Source organism: Rousettus aegyptiacus, unplaced genomic scaffold (assembly GCF_014176215.1).
Source record: "Rousettus aegyptiacus isolate mRouAeg1 unplaced genomic scaffold, mRouAeg1.p scaffold_m13_p_14, whole genome shotgun sequence".
NCBI lineage: Eukaryota > Metazoa > Chordata > Mammalia > Chiroptera > Pteropodidae > Rousettus > Rousettus aegyptiacus.
In genome coordinates this window covers 12,352,682-12,372,987 of record NW_023416289.1, presented here as the reverse complement: position 1 = coordinate 12,372,987, position 20,306 = coordinate 12,352,682, and the positions used below count along the sequence as shown (strand labels likewise).

The 20,306-nt window shown below is 48.7% G+C and overlaps 1 protein-coding gene and 1 pseudogene across 4 annotated transcripts in view; one reads left to right on the top strand and one right to left on the bottom strand.

The window, feature by feature from the left end:
- Positions 1–20,306, top strand: part of WWP2 (WW domain containing E3 ubiquitin protein ligase 2) — a 123,395-nt gene that overhangs the window by 101,172 nt on the left and 1,917 nt on the right. For 3 of the 4 annotated variants that reach the window (XM_016146870.2, XM_036232108.1, XM_036232109.1), the window contains exons 10-23: positions 1,059–1,233; positions 7,851–7,905; positions 11,389–11,470; positions 11,983–12,111; positions 12,536–12,611; positions 12,902–12,973; positions 13,192–13,280; positions 15,152–15,311; positions 16,675–16,808; positions 17,135–17,275; positions 17,968–18,088; positions 18,431–18,535; positions 19,443–19,539; positions 19,727–19,799. In XM_016146870.2, the coding sequence (XP_016002356.2) occupies positions 1,059–1,233; positions 7,851–7,905; positions 11,389–11,470; positions 11,983–12,111; positions 12,536–12,611; positions 12,902–12,973; positions 13,192–13,280; positions 15,152–15,311; positions 16,675–16,808; positions 17,135–17,275; positions 17,968–18,088; positions 18,431–18,535; positions 19,443–19,539; positions 19,727–19,799 (1,509 nt within the window). Of the gene's footprint in view, positions 1–1,058; positions 1,234–3,400; positions 7,753–7,850; positions 7,906–11,388; positions 11,471–11,982; positions 12,112–12,535; positions 12,612–12,901; positions 12,974–13,191; positions 13,281–15,151; positions 15,312–16,674; positions 16,809–17,134; positions 17,276–17,967; positions 18,089–18,430; positions 18,536–19,442; positions 19,540–19,726; positions 19,800–20,306 lie in introns of those variants that run through there. The other variant, XM_036232110.1, reaches the window with a different exon arrangement.
- LOC118611840 lies at positions 3,229–3,347 on the bottom strand (annotated as a pseudogene).

The window sequence follows — 20,306 nt, the reverse complement described above, 5'->3', positions numbered from 1 at the left end:
GATGTACTGTTTGCCGAGTTTGGACAAACGTATACACTCATGGTAACCCACACCCCATCAAAATGTAAAAAATTTTCATCTCCCCACAAAGGTCCCTCTCTTACTTTCTTTTGATCATCTCTTCCTTGTGTGCATAGAAATGAAACTAGATCTAGCAAGCACAGCTAAGGACTTCGCTGTGCATTCTAGCCCTGTTTTGCCCATGGGCGATTTAGGACCAACTTCGGAAAGATTGCTTCTTCACTAAAGATAACGTAGAGAGTTTTACTGTCGTTTGCACTAAGCTTCTCATGAATGTGTTACATGTATTCACTGGCAGCTTGTATCAGGATAATTTCAGTTGCAAGTAACATAATATGAGATCCAAATTGGCTTAAATAGTCGAGAGAATTTACTGGCTCATGTAACTGAAAATTCTAGATCTTGGTTTCAAGTGAAACCTAATATAGTGACTGAACAGTATCACCAAGAAGCTGGGTTGTTTTCTTGTTTGTTTGTTCTCTCTCTTTTTTTTTTTTTTTTTCATTTTTCAACTCTGCCATCCACTGGGTCAACTTTATATTATATTTGAGTCTAAGATGGCGGCCAGTGGCTCTCAGGACTGTATGCATTCTCAGTCATATCCAGCAAGAAAGAGAGACCATTTTCCCCAGAATTGTTAGCAAAAGTCCTGAGATCTACCTGGCTTGGCCAGCATAGGTCACACGCCCACTCCTGGTCCAGTCAACAGCTCAACTCTGGGGTTCGAAGTAGAATCAGCTACCCCAGAACCACATGGATCCCCCAAATGGAAATCAGGAGCTAATGGTAAGGTGGGATTGGTTGCTAAGGATGCAACCACAAATGTCTGCCTACTATAATCATCTTTATTCCTAGAAGCCTCTGTGATTGGGGCCTGCCTGGCTGTGCCTCCCCAGAGCAGCCAAGCAAGCCCCTGTGCCAGAGGCTGCACTTCACCCTTCCTTGGTGTCTTCTTGTCACCAACCTTGAGATTTTGCTAGAATTTAAGGGTAGGGGTGGGGTGGTCACTATATTCATGCTGAGCTTAATGTTTCCAGCTGGGAAAAACGCACAGACCCCCGAGGCAGGTTTTACTATGTGGATCACAACACTCGTACCACCACCTGGCAGCGCCCCACCGCCGAGTATGTGCGGAACTACGAGCAGTGGCAGTCACAGCGGAATCAGCTCCAGGGTGCCATGCAGCACTTCAGCCAAAGATTCCTCTACCAGGTGAGAGGGCAGGGACTTGCCACGAGGGAGGGGAGCCTCCCAGCACTACAGAAAGTGCAGCTTCGCATATTCTGCATTGACTTGTTTGGTGAGCAGGGAAATTGTCAGTGATCCTGGAGATTTTACTCATCACAGTGAAATTCCTCAAACTTCAGTGTTTCGGACTTACAAACTCAATGTCCAGCCTCTGTGTCTAAGGATTCAATATATCTGAAACTGAATACGCCATCTTTCTTCTAACACTGGGTTTCTCTTCTGGCTCCTCCAATCCAAGTCCATTTACTCTGACTTAAACCTGAAGGTCAGCTGTGACCTCTACCATACCTCACCTTTACAAATCAGAGCAACTACCCAAATTCTTCTCTTTCTGTTTTTCTTTAGATCTTTATTATCTGACAGATTCTCAAGGATAGAGGGACCTTTAAAGTTTATTTAGATCAGGGGTTGGCAAACTCTGACCAGTGGTCCAAACTGGCCAATGCCTGGTTTTGTAAATAAAGTTTTATTGGTACACAAGCACACTTGTAGTTTAGGTGTTGACTGTGGCTGCTTTCACACTATAATAGTAGAGCTGAGTAGCGACAACAGGGACCATATAGCCCACAAAGCCTGAAATATTTACTGTTCAGCCCGTTCCAGAAAAAGTTTATTGACCCTCTGGCCTAGATCAACCACCTTCTCTCTGCTTCCTGATTCTTCTCTGCCCCTCCTACCAGAGTGGTTAGGGCGACTTCTGGGAATGCTCTGCTGGCATTCTCTCTCCTCCCATCTGCACCGCCTGTTCCCGTTTGAACAGTCTTCAAATATCATTGTCATTTCATCACTTTTTAAAAAATCACCATGGAGGGCTAAGGAAGAGGGGATTTGCTCTACATTTATCACTGTCATTTATTATTACTGGCTCAAAAACTTCTGTGGTCATTACCTACAGAATAGCATTTAAATTTTCTACTTCAGAATTCAGAGTACTGTAGTTCTAGTGGTCTCCCATGCTGTATTCCTTTCGGGATCCTCTCAGCCCCACCTTCCTGAGTCTTCATCCCATTGGAGCCTCCACCAGCGACCTGGTAGCATGAGGGTAGCTTAGCCACACAGCCTCCTTGGAAGGGAGAGAAGAGATTCCCAAGTTGGAACTCTTGAGTTCATTTTCTCAGAGCACCTTGAACATGAAGTTTGGGGTCTATGGAGAACCTTCACAGGGCGTATTGGATTGGGAGTTGGAAACTTTTTGAGCTGGTCCACAACATTTAATCACTGTGTTTAACCCACATTGTTTCTATTTGAAGTGAACTTTAACTCCACACTTGTTTATAAATCAAATACTACCCTAGTGAGATAGCTCATAAAATCATTCATTCTATTTAATTGAGTTCATCATCAGCCTTGCCTTTGTTTGCAGCTCTTTCTCTGTTCACCCAAGGCAGGAGCTACATCATCAACCACAAGGCATGGTGGCAGCTCCCTGGGCTGGCTTGTCCTCTCTTCTATTTTTGGGGTCTGATTGTTCAATATAAAGTGAGGAAACTGATGAGGACCCCAATTTCTTTAGCATTGATGAGCAGAAATCACGGTGTTTGTTGCATTAAGTTGCCTCCACAAGTAAGCATAATGCCTGTCTACAACCTATGCCCTGATGGTTACCAAGTACAACACTGCTTACATTCTTATGCCAGGCCTCCCACTCCTTTCACACATGCCTGATACCCTGTTCTGGCGTGCTGTATGAGACCTGGCCATTCAAAACTGGGCTGGATCTGGTCATTCTCTGCATTTCAGAAATTGTTCCTCTTGAGCTGGCCTCCAAAGACCTTACCTGCCATTTTCTTGGGTGCTCATGGCTTGCAAAACTGGGAAGGTCTGGGCCTCTTTGTCTTTTGATATATTTTTATTCATTCATTCATTCATTCATTCATTTTTTAGGTGAGGCAACCCTTGGTTGAACTCACAGATTGCAAGGACTTTGTCAGCTTACAGTCCCTTATTTTTTATATTTTATTCCTACAGCACCTGATCTTCCTAGGTGGTCTCCCATCCAAGTACTAACCAGGCCCGACACTGCTTAGCTTCCAAAATCAGTTGGTATTGGGCTTGTGCAGGGTAGCATGGCCATAGATTCTTTATCCTTTGATTTAAAGACAAGGACACATTTTAGGAGTCTCACATGGTTTTGTCTCCCTGCTTACTCAACTTCTCAAATTAAAAAAGAATCCATTAAAGGAATCCTTTTTTCTTCTCTACCATGCACCAGGTAGGTTCTGTAGGTTGACCGAGGTGTTTGGTATGTGAAAGGGAAGATTCTGGAGTTCATGTCTGCTTGGCGTTTTGGCACATTCATTCCTCGTGCCTGCCTCTCTCATTTTAGCAGTGTCATCCCAGACCTGCAGAAGCAAAACTTTGACTAGGAGAGTCCTCTAAAAGTAAAAATTAAGCACTAAAAAAAAAATTTTCTCTCTGAGTACCCTAAAATGGTTTTCTCAGCTTGGTTGGGAATTCAGGAGGGTTCAGCATTGAAGTGACAATTTTCTTTTCTCCCTGAAACAGGACTCATATTGAAAAATGTGGTAGGAATCTTTTTTGGGTCAGCTCTCAATGTCTATTGATTTCCCTCCCCCCAGGTTTGGTTTGCCCCTCTTGTTTGTATGGTGCCATGTCCTGGTCCAAGTAAGAAGAGTTGCTTTCATGGAGTTATTTCGGGATTTGGCCTTGGCCCAAGGTTCGACTCAGTAGACTTAAGACCTGATACTCTACCAGTGGCTTTGCCTTCTCCTCCCCACCCCCTCCTCCTTTGGGGCTGAAACTGAGACCTGTTCTTTGCTGCCCTGCAGAGAACACGAAATATAGTTCAAAATGGAAATCAAGGGACTCCAGATCTTAGTCTCCCACAATTCTTTCTTGTTGTCCACCTCAACACATAGTTTGTTCAGTCTCTGTCACTGTTCTCTTATTTCTGACATTTCCCTTTTCCCAATGCCTCCAGTGCATATGCTTCTTGTGAGCATCATGCACATACTGTGTAGGCCCGTGCAGTTTCACCTTGTGCTCTGCTTCATGTTCCCAGTGCAGTTCACTGAGGATGTTAGGCCCGGTTGTACACATTGCGACCAGACCCGTCTCACAGCCTACTACTACTTCTCTGGCACCTTTTCCTTTGCTCCTACTTTGGTCCTCTCCTAATAACCAGAGGAGGCATCTAGTGTCAGCGGGACTGAAGCAGAAATCATTCCGTGGCTCCTAATGTGAGGATGTCAAATTGCATTATCCAGAAACAGACTACTTGGTTCTTACTCTGTAGAGGGCCCCTTGGATTGAATTCTCAAGCACCTGCATTTCATTCTGTATCCACTGGGTATATCCTTTAAAAAAAGGAGCCTGCCTTCCACATTGTAACTTTTATGCCCTTCTCAGAGCCTTTCCTGCCCTCCTCGGCTGTATTTGCTAGACATTCTTTATTTCTGAGTTTGTATCTTAAAATATTACTGGAACTTAGACTTTAGTCCCTGAGGGACTTGAACTCACGTGAGCTGTCTGGCTTGTGGCCTGCACCCCAGATCTCCCAATCCAGGGATAGTTACCAGGAAAATTATTCAACACCATTTCTTTCTCTTCCTAGTAATAAAGGAAACTGTCTTGTCTCTTAGAATCACCTGCACGTCCTAGGACTTCTTTTCTGATGATAACCTCCCCCCACACCCCCCTTTTCAGGACTTTTCTAGCTGTGCTCCAGGTAACACTTGGGATCTCTCATTTTGGGGACTTTGCTAGAAGAGAAGGGGCTGTTCATTGGCTCATTAGAAACGTGGGGTTTGGGGTTTTGTTGTTTTGGCCATGATGAGTAGCTTTTATTTTTTCTTTCTCCTTGGCTTCTGTCAACTTCCTTTTCTTATTTTTCAAGGCATACTATGTACATTGGGAAACAAATATCCAAAATAGTCAAGTGCTTTGCTTTAAGTGTAAGACGTAAAGTCGCTATGAGCGTTGGCTTCCACTGACCACATTTCATGTACTGTTTATAAATCTCTGATTTCTCTCCTGTCTCTGTTTCCTCTTCTCTCCCCTTCTTACGGGTATGAGGGTGGGGGATGTAGATCTGATAAAATAAGAATCGGAGGATACCAAAGATATAACATGAATACTTTAACAAGAGAGCTGACGTTGTATGAAGTTTATGACATTAAAAAAGGCAAGGATTAAGAAAAGGGCTGATAAATTTTTAAATTTTTCTCCCCGTGCTTTGTATACTAGTCAGAGTTCATTTTGATGAATCATAAAAACCCACTTGATTAAACTTAAGCAGAAAAGGAATTTGTCAAATGGAAATTGGGTAGTTCATAGAATTAACACAATTCCGAAGAACCAAGCTCTGGCAGAAACCAGGGGTAGGCAACACAAAGGAATAGTTTGCATAGGACATCACCCTGTCCTACTGCCATTAAATACTGATGCTCTACTGGACTTTGGACTCTCTGCAGCAGTGAGGACTCTCCAGCAGCCCCTGTGCTTTCATGCCAGTCCCTACAAGTTCAGGGCGGGAGCATCTGATTGGCTGTTCTTAAGTCATGTGCCTATACTCTAGATGCCGTGGTATTAGGAAAGGGAATATTTGCCATTTGATAAATATATATATATATTTTTGTTTCTAGTTCAGTGCAGATCACAGAGGCTGTCAGTAAAGACCATTTGGTTGGTTGATTTGTAGAGTTAAACAAAAGACCGTGAGTCGACTAAAGCCCGGTTGGTACCAGTAGGGAGCTAATTTCCCATCAGAGCCCTGAATGCTTTTTGGATTATCCACTTATTTCAAAAAAAGACCTGAAGCAGCACACAATTTTGCACCACACACTTTAAATTCTTTAAATGACCTTTTCTGTAGTTCTTCCCTTCTGCAAGGACATTGCTACAGCTCAGTACTTATCTCATTGCATTGTATTATTTCGCTTTGTTATTTGAAATGCATGTGTGTTTTACATGTTAGTTCCTTTCCTTATATTGCTGAATGCTTTTATACATACCATTCTTATGTATTAACTACAAAGTTGGAGAAATCTGGATTTTATGAGATGCCGCACCCCACCTCCACCCAAACAACCTCTGTGAATCTGGGAGATCTTTTCCAGTAACCATCAGACAAACCTGAGTTGTGGTGGAGATTAAGAGCACGTCCTCCACATTACGCTGATGGGAATGTGCCCTAAATGAGGACGGCCCAGCCTCCCGCACCTTCCTGCAGTTTCATTCTGCTGGGTGGGAGGCCCTTTGCTGAAAGGGGGCTCTGTCCCATCAAGGAACGAACCTATGGTTTCAAGACTTAAACGTCTTTGTTGGAACTTGCTTTGGAAGAGTTGTTTGTGCTGCCACCTTGGAAAGAAAGTTTCTCTGTCCTTTCAGCCGGGGGTGGAGGGTGGGCTGCGAGAGGGGGTTCATTGGCAGTTGAGTCGCACCAATGTTTTCTCAAGCCCTGACTGAGCTCCATTCATCCTCGTGCCTGTGTGTGGCTCCAGAGGGGCCAGCCAGGCAGCCCGAAGTATGCATTGAGAACTTGATCCCCTAATGTAACGATTAAATTTTAGTAAGTGAAATAAAAATGCTTCAGAGAGAGAGAGACAGAGACAGAGACAGAGACAGACAGAGAGAGACAGAGAGAGAGAGAAATAAAGCACAGAACAATACTTGTTTTATTTAACTATGAAAAGTTTTTGACAGCACCCCCTTCCCTGCAGGATATGAGAGCTCTCGGTCCACTGCAGCCCTGCCCCTGGGACTTTGCAGCAGAATTAGTCTGGGGGTTGGGGGGAGAACTCTAATGTAAACAGTGACCCTCAAGTCTTGGAGTCAGCTCCCCCTTCTTTCTCCTGTCTCCCCTTCTCTCTCGCCACCTCGCCCCCAGCCCCACCTCCCCAGACAGGCACACGCAGAACACTGAGTAACTTCAGGTTTAGGCCAGAGGAGAATAAAGGTGCTTTGTGAAGGGAAGGAAAACATTCCTGGGGGAGGTGAGGGGCCTGGGGCCTGAATGTGCCCTCAGTCTGGGCTGTGCACACCGCTGCTGCTCCCTCTCCCAGCACCCAGGAGGGAGGTGGAGGGAGGAGGGCCCAGCCCCCAGCCAGGAAGCTCTGGGCGTGGGCAGGACTTGTGGGAATGATTTCATTGGAAAGGCCTGCGATATTTTTTCCCCTCCCGTGTGTGGTTCTTGGAGAAAGTTGGAGGTGGTGGTGATTTCAGTCTCCTTGGCCGTTGGGAGCAGGAGCTGAGCAGAGGCACTGGGCCGAGCTCCCCCGGCAGCGCCTTGCTGGCCGTTGGCTCTGGGCTGTCCTGCCATGCCTGCGGCGGGCCTGCCTCCTCCACGGCCCCAGCCCGCCTTCGTCCACACACCTCTTCCTCCCCCAGGCAACAGTTTCTTTAAAACCCATCTGGGTCCTCAGTGTACATGGTTCTTTTTCAGTTTTTCTTTTTTGAAAAAGACTTTCGAGAGGAGCAAATGCCACCTAAGGCCCCACTGTCTCCTCTGCAAAGAGCCCAAAGGTGGAAATGAGTTGTTGGCATTTTTATTTTTATCTATCAATTTATTTTTAACCAGCAGCTTTTTAAAACCTCTGTGTTCTGCTGTTTCTTGTGTTTAGTCTTCAAGTACTTCGACCGACCATGACCCGCTGGGCCCCCTCCCTCCTGGCTGGGGTAAGTACTGAGTCCTACTTCTGTGCCCTCAGCGGACGCCCCGCCACCCTCTGTCTTCTCCCTGTGCATCTCCCTCACTTTCACCCCTTGGGTTTCCGTTTTGTGTCTCTCCAGCTCACTCGCTGGGGGGTGCCCAGCCAGAGCAATTGCAGGGAAGTTGGGAAAGTAATGGGGTTCCCCCGCGTCCTGTAGCTGAAGGAGGGTGACACCACGAAAGAAGCCCCCGAGTGACTGTGCGACTGTTGGGTTCTGATCCTGACTTTCAAGGTGTCTACCCAACAATCAACCCGTCCTATCACTAAGACGTTTGACACCAGCCGATTCCCAAGTGCATTTGTTTCAGGGTCTGTGGCCTAGCGATCCGAAGGAGCCACCTTGCCAAATCTTTCTTTACAGCCGAGATGGTGGAGGACTTCAGCCTAATTTTGACTAATGAAAGCCACCTTTTTATTTGTGATACAGCTGTGGAAGAGGCCAGAGGGAAGTGAGTTGAGCGCCGGGTGGCGACTCTGTGAAAGTGCATCATTGCTCGTTAATGACACCACACTGGGTTCTCCTTGTCCGTGGCAGCTACCGCTTGCTTACCTATTCTAAGTCCTTGGTGTGATTTTCAATAATGAGTGAGAGGGATGGACATCCATGACTTGAGAGAAATTACGGGCTTTGTGGCTATTCTGGGAATGAGTGACCATTCAAAAGGGTTCATTAGCGATGATGAGATTCAGTGCACTTGGTGGATCTCTGAGCTCACTCAAGGTTTTCTTCTATAGGCAAGAGCCTTTGGGAGCTAAAAAGGGCGGGAATCGGCATGTATCAGGTTTAATTTATTGGTTAGGCCAGCAGAAAACAGTAAATGCTAGTGTGGTGGTGGTATTAAGCTGGGGGGGGGGGTTGTGCTCCCCAGAGAAAGTGGAGAAACTGACAATGATAGGATGAGCGTCTACTTGGAAAAGTACAGTTTTAGAGCTGGATCCTCTTGGTACAGGCACAGCTATTCCCTGGTAGTAGTTTACGAGGCTGCATCAACTCCATTGGACCTGCAGGGCATCACTTAGTGAATTACCACTGCATTCCAGAGCCAAGCAGGACCTCCTAGTCCTCCTGGTGGGATATATCTGTTAGGCCTCCACACAGTTCCTGGTTTTCTGCCAGGGCATCCCTTATGCACATAGACAATCCACCTGACTCCCTGAGCCAGGGAAAAGTCATCGCTATCTCAGAGACTGGCAGCTAGTCAAGTGTGAGAGGGTCAAATATAAGATCTCTGGCTCAGCAGGGGAAAACTCATCAGATTAAACAAGAATCTGTAATGTTGTTTGGCAACCAGTAGACACTGTGACCTAGAGCTGGGGACTCAAAGTTGCTCCTGGCTCTGTGGAGTCAAGTGATTTATTTCTGAACTGGTTCTGCTGAATGATGGTCACCAAGACCAGCTATAAGGACTTGTACATAGCCCCCAGAAGCCAAGTGTGAAATATTTGAAATGAGAATAGGAGCCGTGGTCAAAGTCAGTGCTGTTTACAAATGATCAGGAAAACACGCAAGCGTATAATGGTATGAAACTGAGAAAAAAGAACATCTGGCCGACGGCCAGGGAACCTTCCTAATCAAATCCTTTGGACTTTGTGTGGGCTTCCCTAGGGCTGTGGCAGACTCTCTCTCCCCTCCAGGGAGAGTTAAGATTGAACGGAAAGATGAGCAAAACTAAATGAGAATTGCCTTCAGCATGAGCCTGCTGTTAAGTCTACTGTGGTGTCCTGCTCAGTCTTGTGTCCTTTTCTGTTCCTTCAGGAAAGACCCATGGTCCTCCGTGAGCACCAGCCCAGGAGTCAGGGCATGAGGTTTAGACCCTTATTTCCTTAGCTGCCCTGACCCTGGCATGTGACTGAATGGTTCCAAGTTGATTTCTTCCTGAATGGGGTCCAGCTAGATGCTCTTAGGGGCTCTTCCAGCACCCAAACTATGACATTGTATGCAGCAGAGCAGTTCCAGGACCATAGGAGGCCCCACACACAGGGAGCATTGCCAGAGACAAGGGTGCAGGCCTCGAACCGGCTGGACAGATCCCCCAGCCTGGTGGTTAGTCTTGGCTTTGGCCCTTGGCAGAGCAGACATGGAGGATCTAGTTCAAAGCAGAAGCTTCTGGCTGGGAGCGGCCCCTCCTTCCCCTTAGATCCCTCTTGGGAAGCCTGTCTTCTGTGGGACAATCTCACAGCAGTTCTGAGGTGGTGACAGCTCTGCAGCAATTCCAGGCCTCCTCTTTTCTTTCTTTCCTTTTTTTTGTGTGTTTTCAAATTGCCCGTTGTGTAATGGGTACCAGGTAAGGCAGGCAGAGACCAACACTCTGGGTCGATACTAGGAACGTTGGAACCTGATATTTGAGGGGAGAGGGCTGGGCCCCCCCAGTTCTTCTTTTTCAACTTTTAGTTTTTCTTTAGTTTCTTGAACTGATTATTATTATTTTTCTTTAATTTCACCCTATCATCGGAAATGAGGGAGGGCCCTTAGCATCATTTGTTTTCAGGACAGGAACAGATTTGAAGGCTTAGAAACTTCCTGGGAAAGGTAACCTGCTTGGGGTTCAGAGCCTTGTCCTTAGTTTTGCCTGCCTTCCACCCAGAGCTGATGGGGTGACCTTTTTAACCTTTATCAAGGTCCAGAATCCCCAGCTAGAGTTGGGTCTGCCCCTGAAGCCCAGACTCCCTCCCTAGAGGACCTGAGCCAGTCAAGGGCATGAGAGTAAAGATTGTCCAGAGGAGAAAGAAAGAATGCATGAGCTCCCAGACACCACCCTGTCTGGAAGCACACACTTAGGTGTATGAACAAGGTGGATGTCAAGTGCCGCGGCCCCTGGAATTTATTTACACATATGCAACTTAGAGGTTTTATGGGATGTGAGTTTTAGAACAAAACTTTAATATGTAAAAAAAAAAAAAAAAAAAAAAAGATAAAGTAGAGGGTACATAGGCTCAGAGCACTGATCAGAGAGATGTGAGGAAAATGCGTTCCCTGACAGGCACCTGGGTTGCCTGCATCCTGTGGACAGAGCAGTTGCAGGACGAGAGACCAGCTGTCACAGACTTGGTGGGAGTGGGACCAGGGTTGGGAGGCAGTCGTGCCTCCACTTTGCACACAGCTGGATGCAATTAGGCTTTTGGTTTCAGCTGAGCTGCTCCCGCCTCCATGTTGCCACACTGCCCCTCTCCCTCCAGCAAACCAGCTGACCAAAGACGGTGCTTGATCTTGAGATGGAAATGTGTCTGTCCCTCCCCCACGCCCCCATAGAGGAAGATTCTCTTCGCCCTTTTTGATAGTGACGTGTGTGTGTGTGAGCCAGGCTTTTGCTGGTTAAACTTCTCTAACAGGTCAGGAACAGGGTCAGAAACTCAGACCCAGTACGTGGGAAGGAAGAGCCAGAGGGGAGAGGGCACGACTCAGGATGTCTAAATCTGATTGTCCTCTTTTCTTTCTTCTCCCTGGCAGAGAAGAGACAAGACAATGGACGAGTGTATTACGTGAACCATAACACACGCACTACACAGTGGGAGGACCCTCGGACCCAGGGGTAAGGACACGGGATGGGAGGGGGGCTGGGCCCTGCACAGCTCCAGCATTGGCCCTGTGGCCTTGGACTGCATTTATCCTCTGTGGCCAATGTTCTGGAACCTACAGCCACACACAAGAGCTTGAAGATCCTCATGATACAGTGTCGGCCTAATGAGAGCTTAAAAGCAGCTCTTTAATTTGTCCTTCTGGTGGACGGACAGTGGCCTGATGGATCCCTGTGCTGATTGGGCAGGCTGCTGATGATATGATTTCAGAAGGATTGAGGGACACCCCAAATACCCTAGACTACCTTCACCCCCCAGAAGCTAGTTGGGTACTGGGGCAGTTGGCACCTTAAGATTACTGATGGCCACACAGGTCACAGCCATCCACCTAGGGCTAGTACCAGGTGAATTTCCTCAAGGCCCACGCTCAAAGGCTTTGCAGGAGCACTTTGGTGGCTGTAGCCTCTTAAGCATTGATGCCCAGAAGGTGAGGCCAGCCCTTAAACTCTCTTTCCCTTGTTTGCAGGATGATCCAGGAGCCCGCGCTACCCCCAGGGTGGGAGATGAAGTACACCAGCGAGGGGGTGCGCTACTTCGTGGACCACAACACCCGCACCACCACGTTTAAGGATCCTCGCCCCGGGTTTGAGTCAGGGTAAGGACTTTCCAAAGGCGGTAGCGCTATTTGTTAGCACAAGCCTGGTTTATTGTGTCTATTACTGCCCTCTAGTGGCCAGTTTCCATGTCACAGTAGCAGGGATGAGGATGGAAGGGCCACCCTGTTTATTCAGAATAACACCAGTAGTCATGACGTCTCTCTTTCTCTCTCTCCCTCTCCTTCCCTCCCTCCTCCTTTCTCTCTCTCTTAATCTCTCTCTAAATGCAAGAGTCTGCCTTTATTTCTAGTTTTTCTTTTTAGTCCTCAAATCTGCAGAAGATCTTAATGGTACTCGCTTCCTTTCTTTTATGCCTCACCTTACTTATCTTTAACAAAGCACCAGCTCTCCTAAGGGCCAGCAAGATATGTTGTTAATTTTTGATAAGTCGCACAGGTTCCAGAGCATCTTTACTTTTCGCAGGACAAAGCAAGGTTCCCCTGGTGCCTACGACCGAAGTTTTCGGTGGAAGTATCAGCAGTTCCGTTTCCTCTGCCATGTGAGTTCTGGTACTGGGCTCTCGCCTAGAGCTTGGGGTTATGGAGTTTTTTCAGCATAATTTCCCAGCCTAGCAGCAGGCATCAGAATCTGGTCAGGTGGGGGCAGGTCACTTGTCTACCCTGAGCAGTTGTCTGACATTATCTCCAGAAAGCCACCTTCCATTTCTAGGGGCCAGGCTCTCCCGCTACTGGCTGAGGGAGATGGGAAAGCCTGTTCTTACAGACAGGAGGCCAGACTGAGTAGTGACCCCTTGAGGCCCGATTCAAGGTTTCTTTTTTTTCTTTTCAGTCAAATGCCCTTCCCAGCCATGTGAAGATCAGCGTTTCCAGGCAGACGCTTTTCGAGGATTCTTTCCAACAGGTTAGAGAATAATCATGGTATCTAAGACCAGAGGCAGGCTGAAGGCCCCCTCTCACCCACCTCTCTTCTATCACATGGCCAGTTAAACACACACAGTAGAGTTTCCAAGGCAAGGGCCTTGGTAAGTGGCATCTGCTGAAAAGCAGGCCTTGGAGTCCCCTGTCCCCTGCCCCCAGCTTGGAGAGTGGCATGCTAGTCATGATGCTCTCTTTCTCCAGATCATGAACATGAAACCCTATGACCTGCGCCGCCGACTGTACATCATCATGCGCGGCGAGGAGGGCCTGGACTACGGAGGCATTGCCAGGTGAGCTCGGTGTCCTTGGTAGGCTGCGCTGTACCCCACTTCCCTAGGCTGCTGGGCCCATGTCCAGAAAGCTGCCTCCTCCTTGCTCAGATTGATTGCCAGTTCTCTCATCTTCAGGAGTGGGTGGGGGTATGGCCATTCTGAATGTTGCTAAGAGCCGAGTCCTGGGGTCCCTTGCTGAACTAGGCACTAACTCATTAGTTACTGGATCATGGGGAAGCTGTGGGCTCCTGGGGGAGGGGCTTGGAACAATGGCTCTTTTACCAACCAGTACGTCATTATTTCTATACTTTGACAACCAGTCCAGCTGCAGCCGTGAGCAGCAGCTAAATATCGGTGCCATATCATTGTTCATTAAAATCAATCCTGGGTTTCTCCTACTCTTAAGGCAGCTGGGGCAGGTTAAGTTAGGTGTCTCGGTATATATGTGACATGTGTAAACTGTGTCATAATTCAAAGGGCCTTGTTTTGTACTCATCTGTGTGTCATGTACACAGGGTCAGTAAAATTAAAACAGCTATTATAACTGTAAAAAGAATCTAAAGCATTGTCTTGCCCTCACTGCAATCCTCCTATAAAAGTTAACAGACTCTCTGGCCAAACATTGCCTTGGATAATGGGCTGACGGGCCCTGGCAGAGAAAAGGAGTGTCTTAGCCTATGGTGACCCTTCAGTTTGCTTACCTCTTATGGAGTGGGGACGTCTTCTTGCTTGGTGTTGGGTTAACTTGCTCCGGTCCTCTGTTCATTGGTGGCATTGCCCTCTGTGTTGGCCCTAGTGGATCGATTGCTCTTTTTCCCATGGTGACCTCCTCTCCAGGCTCTGCTTGGTGGGCTTCTGGTGTCGCTCCCACCCTGTGTGTGTCTGTCTCTCTGTGTCCTGCCAGTGGTTTTACCCTATGGTAGGTTACGTCATGCTGTTCTACCACAGGGTAGAACCACGGACAGGATACCGGGGCACCCTCTGCATCGAAGGACTCCTCGTCTGCCTGGCCACAAACCGCCCAGCAGCCAGGGACCGGCCCCGCTGGGATGGCCCCCTGCTGGTTTAGCTCAAGCCCAAAAGGACTCTGAATTCTGGCTTATGGGTTATACCTAGGGTGCAAAGAGATACTAAGGCATGGGTGTTGGTTCAGATGGGTGCACGGAAGTATGAGAAAGGGTCTGGTGATGGGTCTGGGGTAAGGGGAGGGCAAAGTGCAAGGGAAGTGAGATACCTGGTGGAAGTAAGGTTTATAATCCATAGACAGCAGCGATCAGAGTTCACGCATCAGGCGTTGAGAACATATTGCCATGTGTTCATATTGCGCTGCTTACTCAGGGTGGGAGCAGTGCGACTACTATTCATACAGCACCTTTGCGAGCTTTAGAGAAAAGTGGCCTTTTCAGGACACTTCCATGTTGGAAAATGGTTATGATGTTCTGGTTTTATCAGAAAAAAACTGCTTGACTATTTGCAGGAAATAGTTATGACGTGCACATCTACGATATTTTCCCATAGTGCCCTTGTTTAGTGCACAGCCTGCACAACTGCAGGGTGGTCTCAGGGTGCAAGGAACCCCCTTGCCATTAGGCATTCTGGATACCGAATGTAGAGTCCTAGAAAGCACCCCGGGAGCCAACATACATGCACGCATACACGCAGGTTTTCCTGAGCGTCATCCTCAAGTGCAGTTGTCGTCTTGGTTCACCCTATGTCTGACCCCACCCTGTTCACTGATCAGCTGTCAATACAGGTTAGTCCAGGTGCTGATCCCAGTGGGGCCTGTCACCAGACCACGCTGAAGTAGGACGGCAGAGGGGAGTCACACCTCCAGCGTGGGCGTGCGGGGAAGGACCCATTAGTCCTGTTTTCTCTCTCTTCTCTCACAGAGAGTGGTTTTTCCTCCTGTCCCACGAGGTGCTCAACCCCATGTACTGTTTATTCGAATACGCCGGGAAGAACAATTACTGCCTGCAGATCAACCCTGCCTCCTCCATCAACCCTGACCACCTCACCTACTTCCGCTTTATTGGCAGGTTCATTGCCATGGTAAGATTCATTGTCATGAGACCTCCAGGGAGGGCAGCAGCCCAAGAGGCTAAACCCTACACTCCAGCAGCAGTCCCACCCCCATCCTCGCAAAACTCCTAGCTAGAAATGCGAAAAGGGGAGTTCAGGAGATGGTTCAGAGCTCTCAGTGCCCACCCAGGGGTGTCGAGAGGGTTTCCACATGTTGAGTCGTGTAGGACTTGTCAAGTGAAACCTAGAATTCCTGGGTCACAGACTTCACTTCACATTCAATATGTACCATTGAGGGTGTTGGATTGATGGGGCTGAGTGCTACCCTAACTGTCTATCTGCTGCCTTTCTGTGGGGGCGGAGGTCCCATTGTCTGTCACTAGTGTTTAGGAGTGACCTGCTAAGATACTCACTCAGCCTTCTGGAAGGGGATTTGGAATCTTCACTAGCTTAGCACAGAACCCGGTAGCCTGGTGTAAGATATAGGAGGCATCTGCCAGGAGCAGGGCAAAGTAGGGAAGGGGGAGTCGAATGCAGTATCTGTATTTATCTAGAAACAGGAACACAGTGTGAATAAGGAAGGGGGTCATGTCATGTGCAGCCTATTGAGTGTCTCATGAGAGTGGAGAACCGGGACTGAGGAGGGTGAGTGTGTGGGAGCCACAGTCCCGTTGCTATATTTGGTCGTTTGAGATGTTTCACAGCTAACTTCCTTTGCTTCTTCCTGATTTCCTGAGTGTTCCACCCTGTTCCCCTCTCAGGAGGATCCAGGAGCCCATGACTAAATATGTCCCTTCCCTTGGTCTGGAAGTTCTTGGCCAAGGTGTTGAGCTCAGGAAGTGGGCACATTCTTCCCAGGTCTAGAGACTTGCCTGGCCCAGCAACCAACAGGACAGGCCAGTAAAACCCTAGACTATTACTCACCACTGGGCCGCCAGCTCTCGCCGTCAACAGCGCCTGCATTATTTTTGGCTGCCTCTGCTGCCCAGTTCGGAGAGTCCATGAGTCAGGGCTGCCACCTGGATCTGTGCAGACTAAGTCTTCTCTGTGAGTGTGGAGCAATCTCTGCTAGAGCAGGAACGCTGCAGGCAGGTGTGTTGGGCAGGCAGCGGGCCTGGAGGTGAGTTCCTGAGCACTCAGCCTTCCAGCTCTGCTCAGTCCCTGTGGTCTGCAGGTGGGATGACGTCTGTCCCGAGGTCCCAGTCATGACAAACAGTGTTACTTATTTTCCAGACCCTTCCTTCAGGCCCCTGGGGTAGCTGGATGCCAAGGTGCTCTCTGGGACAGAGGACAGGTGGCAGTAACCCGGCTATGATACAGAGCATCATTGAGCCTGCCTCGGGCAGTGTCCTGGGAAGATCAAACTTCTTTGCTGTGTTTCTTCCCCCCGCAGGCTCTGTACCATGGAAAGTTTATTGACACAGGTTTCACCCTCCCTTTCTACAAGCGGATGCTCAACAAGAGACCAACCCTGAAAGACCTGGAATCCATCGATCCCGAATTCTACAACTCCATTGTCTGGATCAAGTGAGTCCCCTCCCTTGCCCCACATTGGGCAGAGAGGGGTCTCCACTTGGGAAGTAGGTACCGATGGCCTTCACTTTCTCAGCCATAGTGGCCCCTGCGCACTTACCCAGGCTGTGTAAGTGCCTGTGGAGATGCAGAGCTTCTAGGTCCCCATAGGCAGCTCCAGAAATCTCTCCTTGTGTCAGGAAGAGGGCCTTTGCTATTCTGTTTTCTAGGCCACCGGTGAGTCCTCTTGTCCCATGGGCACTAAAAATGAGTGATGGAGCAGGATGAAGGGAAGACCCTTCTAAAATAGACATCTTCCCTCTGTGCTCTCGTGTCCCCAGAGAGAACAACCTAGAAGAGTGTGGCCTAGAGCTGTACTTCATCCAGGACATGGAGATTTTGGGCAAGGTGACAACCCACGAGTTGAAGGAAGGCGGTGAAAGCATCCGTGTGACAGAGGAGAACAAGGAAGAGTACATTATGTGAGTCTCCAGTGCTGGGGAGAGGGGGTGCTTGGAGGAGAGGGGAACAGAGACATAGCCGTCCACAGAGAAAGGGTTTCTCGCTCTTGACTATGGGTGCCCTCTTCAGCCAGACCCCAGATGTGGCCTGTGGGTCACCAGGGATGGCATGAACCTCCCATTTTGCATGAGCCTTAGATGGCTGCCCATGGCTGGTCATGGGCTGACCAGAGTAAGGGTTGCCAAAGCCAGGAACCTCTGATACAGTTCCTGTTTGCTCCTCTTCTTCCCACATGGTAGACTGTAAGACTGCAGGCCGAATTTCTTTGAAGAGGCATGAAACTTAGATTTCTTCCTCTTCTTTCTCCTAATAGAGGATTTCTGTGTCCTCTGTGCTTAAATCCACTGTGTCACATGTGTTTGCACATTTGCCTGTGTGCATTCTTTAAGTCTCGGTTCAGTCTTTTAAATTCCACAAGTCTGAGGCTCAGTCGGCGATGGGAAAAGGAGGAAATTTCAAAGACTCACATATCTCCAGCTTGCTGTGAGGTTAGAGGCTCTGCTCTGGGGCCAGCAGCAGCCTGGGTTTCGCTGTGCTAGAAATTGAGTCTCAGCTGATTCCTTGCTGCCTTGTGACAATGGCCTCATGGCAGGCCCTGAGCTGCACCTGGCAGTGGTCTCGGGCTCCACTGACAGCCAGTCTTTGGTTTTAGGCTGCTGACTGACTGGCGTTTCACCCGGGGTGTAGAAGAGCAGACCAAGGCCTTCCTGGACGGCTTCAACGAGGTGGTCCCCCTGGAGTGGTTGCGCTACTTTGATGAGAAAGAGCTGGAGGTGAGAGCTAAGGTTGTTGGGACCTTGAGCCCCTGCCTCTGGAGCAGTCCTTTCCTTTGATAGCCTCACCGTGGACCTACAGAAACTCCCAGTAAAACCCCATACTTCCAGGATTCAGCAGCAGGCAAATAACTTGGATTTGGGTCCTCACACCCACACCTCCCTGGACCCTTGTTCGAGGGGGTCCATATTCAAGATTTGTGTTATTCATATTATTAAAACTGCCAGCAGAAATGGTTGAGAGTGTTTGGGGTGGTACCATCTTCCAGCAAGTGGGCGAGGCTCTGCATCCTGGTGGGGTGGGGGCTGGTGCTGGGTAGCCGACACCCTTTTCCTCTGCAGCTGATGCTGTGCGGCATGCAGGAAATAGACATGAGCGACTGGCAGAAGAACACCATCTACCGGCACTATACCAAGAACAGCAAGCAGATCCAGTGGTTCTGGCAGGTGGGTCCTGGTGCTGGCCCCTGCCAGGTCAGGGCAAGGGTCTTCGTAGGGATGTCATAGCATTCCACCAACGGAAACGAGAGCTGATTAGATTTCAGTCTCACGGCCTCTTGTGTTATCACTCCCCCAACTTTGACACTCTCCTCACCTCCTCCAGCTTGCAAAAGGAGATAAGAAAGCCAACCTTGGGACTAACCGAGCTGGGTTGTGGCCAGTGCCTTTGACAGGAGCATCAGTGGTCAGCTGGGGTCAGCTCTAAATGCCGGTGTGCGGCAGGGGGGAGCCCACAGCGAGGAAGGAGTGCTCCCGCAGGTTGTGTGGTTTCCTTCCAGCCAGGTGGGATGGGAAAACACATTCTTGGCTCTAGGGAAACGGAATGAGCTCATCATCCTGGATGTAATGAATTGGTTCCTTTGTATGTGTGGGTCTTGTCATTATGAAGTATAGCAAACATGGAAAACAGAGAATATATGTAAATTTTTTGGTTGAGGTGATATTTATATGCCATAAAATTCACATGTTAAGCATTTTAAGGTGTAAAATTCAGTGGTTTTTATAGTGGTTTTTCACAATATTATGCAACCATTACAACTGTCTGCTTCCAGAGCAGTTCATCTCCCCAAAAAGAAACCTGTGTTTTTAAAAAGCAGAACTTGGTTGGGGAGAGAATACCTGGCCTGAGGTACTCCAGAGACAGACAGATGTCCCATGGACTGGTGGGAAAGTTCTACAAACAGTCCGTTGGAGCGGCTTTGGGGTTTCCCAGCTTGGTGGCTGTTACACCCACCCATCCTGGGCTTTGTTATCAGCCCCAAAGAGGGGCCACAGCTGACCAGAGAGTTACGGGTAGGGTGAAGTGCTGGGCCAGATGGGTTACCTGACTCCACCTTGACTTTCGGAACTGCAGGTGGTGAAGGAGATGGACAACGAAAAGAGTATCCGGCTGCTGCAGTTCGTTACTGGGACCTGCCGCCTGCCCGTTGGGGGATTTGCTGAACTCATTGGTGTGTTTTCCTTTGCCTTGTGACACCTTTGGGTGGGGGTGAGGACAGTTCAGAAGGAAGTCAGTGGGAAGGGGGAGAGCTGTGGCTTATGCCTCCGGGGCTGAGCTGTCTGAAGGTGGTGCTGGAGCATTTTGACTGAGGAAAGAATGGTTCTGTTACATACCATGTGTTTTATTTCGGATAACAGGTAGCAATGGACCACAGAAGTTTTGCATTGACAAGGTTGGCAAGGAAACCTGGCTGCCCAGAAGCCATACCTGGTAAGCCTGCTGATTTTAGTGGGATGTGGCTGGAACCTCATGGACCAGATGAGCCTCTAAGGGCAGCCCAGTGGCAGAGTGGCTTCAAGGCCTTGACTCCAGCAACTTTCATGTGGCTCTGGGGTGTTGGGTTGGAGTCGAGGGGCTGTGGTGTACCCAGGCCACCTTTATCTGGGCCTCTGGTCTATTGGGAGTTGTGGCAGCAAATATGTACCCTGATGACCACACTTGGTATTAAATGTTAAACACTAGTATTCCAGCAAAGAGCTGCTGCCCTGAGTACCCTCCTGCCTGAATCCCCACTTCCCCAGCTGTCTAAACCGTCTCCTAATCCCTCTGTAGTCCAGGAACCTGAAGCATTAAGGCCTGACGAAGTAGGGTCCTTGAGGACCCTGTTTCAGCATCTTACCAGCTAGTTGGCATTGTGGTTGTGCCATAGCTGTGTGAACTTTTGATTGTCTCAGCCAGGCAGGGGTCAGGCTATTAAATCCCTGACGTTCCCATGCG